The following is a 2,185-nucleotide window of genomic DNA, read 5'->3' as shown; positions in this document are numbered from 1 at the left end:
TATAGATAGCGGATAATAACCGTAATAAACGCGCAGATACAGTTAGTAAAAATATGATGTGGATATTTAAAAGTGATATCCGCATTTGCGGATATTGCAAATAACCATATCCGCATATGCATGTACACCTCTAGTTACTCTAAAACCAAGCTTTTAAGAAGTGATACCTCATAGAATTGTATACGAGGATGCGGTTATTGCCTATAACTACAGTATGTGATTATCATTTTTAGGTAACCGCATTTGCTCGCCTAGGCAAACGGTTACTAATTGCTATCTGCACAGTTATTACGATTATTAAAGGTAAAATTGCACCTCTAACCAGCCATCAGGTAATGAGTATTTTAGGCCTATTTTAGCGTTTTGAGCTTTGTTTAAAACTCTTTTGAGTTTGTTCTATTTTTTTTTAAATTTTTAGGCTTTGGTGTTTTTAAATGAAATCTATATATTGATTCCATATTCCAGTTTAAAAATAACAAAGAAAATACATATACTTCATGATGGGTTCATCTAGTTTAAAATAACATAGGTGTTAATAAGTGTCGTTTTGGTATTAACGACATCGTTTTGGTGAATTTGTTTGTTTGTTTTTGTTTTTTTTTGTTTTTTAAATATATATTAGGATACGTGGATGCACTTAACTGAATCTGTTGACTTTAAAACCACTAACCACATCTATACACAGTTATGCGGATAGTGATTAGAAGCATTTAATAGTTAGTTACGGTTAATAACGGCCATTTCTACTGTCCTAAATTACCTATCAACATCTAGATTTTTTTTTGGATAATTTCATAAAAGGATATCGAACTATCGGCCGTTTTGAGAAAATGATACTGAATTATCAAATGTCTAAAACTAGTGTATCTAAGTTTCCAAACGTCTTATTTAAAGGTACTCCGTTAGGATTTGCTGTTAAATCCTGCCAAAATTCCTAGAATACTTCTGTGTTTATTTTTCAAAATTTTTTTAAAGATTCAGGCATGGGTATTTTTGTAAATTCCGTTAAATTTGGACCAACATCTAAGTCTTTGCATTTTTTTTTTTAAAAGAATAAAAAATGAGGGGTATTTTGAAAATTTTGGTAGGATTTAACAACAAATCATAACGGAATACTCTTAAGTGAGACATTTAGAAACTTGAATACACTAGTTTGAGACGTATAGTTCAATACCTTTTTCTATTAACGAAAACTTTATTTTTTATTTTTTATTTTTCTATTAACGAAAACTTTTATATTTTTTTCTCGGATTTCTATTAATTAAAACACAGTACTTTATTTATTTATTTTATTTTTTAGATTAAAACACAGTACTTACTACTTACCCACTGAAATGTGTTGTTAGAAAAAGTCGGACTGGCATAGCACAAAGAAGAGTCACGCTTACTTCCTAGATCCCCTTTCCTCCGACTCAACCTGAACCGCCGTCCAAAATGCGGTCCAAACCCGAAACCCAAACCCTCACCGGTACAACGGATGCGGCATCGTCGAACTCCGTGGATCCAATCTTCCACCTGATCCGGATCCTGCCATTCAGCTTCCTCCGCCCGCCGAAGCTCCGCTTGAAGCTCCCAACCCTAACCCTGCCCTCCCCGATGACCGTCTACGCGCTCGTCCTCCTTACTTACTTCATGGTCGTTTCCGGAATCGTCTACGACGTCATCGTCGAGCCCCCCGGCATCGGCTCCACGCAGGACCGCGCCACCGGCGCCGTTCGACCCGTCGTGTTCCTCCCGGGACGCGTCAACGGGCAGTACATTGTGGAGGGCCTCTCGTCCGGCTTCATGTTCGTGCTCGGCGGCGTGGGCATCGTTCTCATGGACCTCGCGCTCGATCGAAACCGCGCCAAGTCCGTCAAGGTCTCCTACGCCTCCGCGGGGATCTCCTCGGTGATCATTGCCTACGTCATGAGTATGCTCTTTATTCGGATTAAGATCCCCGCTTATCTTAGATGAATTTTGCAATTCTCGTTTGCACATTTTATGTGTTTTCTGGGATTTTTGAATGGAATTATGGATCTGTGCAACTTAAAAGCGCCATATGTTAAGAGTTTTTCTATTTCTGAATTATGTTATAATGTGATCTGTTTGCGTACAACATTTCCGAATGAAACATGTGGCCTTGTTTTCATATAAAGAAATGGGGCTTGAATTGTTATAATTACGTTGCTAGTCCGTTGCTTCC

The 2,185-nt window shown here is 37.9% G+C and overlaps 1 protein-coding gene across 1 annotated transcript; it reads left to right on the top strand.

Annotated features, from left to right (window-relative positions):
• The first annotated feature begins 1,331 nt into the window (after positions 1-1,331).
• LOC133870541 (uncharacterized) lies at positions 1,332-2,185 on the top strand. The gene has a single exon (XM_062307707.1). It carries the CDS (start codon positions 1,435-1,437, stop codon positions 1,954-1,956), a length of 522 nt encoding a protein of 173 aa, XP_062163691.1. The 5' UTR covers positions 1,332-1,434; the 3' UTR covers positions 1,957-2,185.

This window comes from Alnus glutinosa, chromosome 6 (genome assembly GCF_958979055.1).
Source record: "Alnus glutinosa chromosome 6, dhAlnGlut1.1, whole genome shotgun sequence".
NCBI classification, from domain to species: domain Eukaryota; kingdom Viridiplantae; phylum Streptophyta; class Magnoliopsida; order Fagales; family Betulaceae; genus Alnus; species Alnus glutinosa.
This window is presented reverse-complemented; position numbering and strand designations above follow the sequence as displayed.

Bases quoted from the DNA above. Each gene is read 5' to 3' on its own strand.
- LOC133870541 (XM_062307707.1), top strand. From the start codon at position 1,435: ATGCGGTCCAAACCCGAAACCCAAACCCTCACCGGTACAACGGATGCG.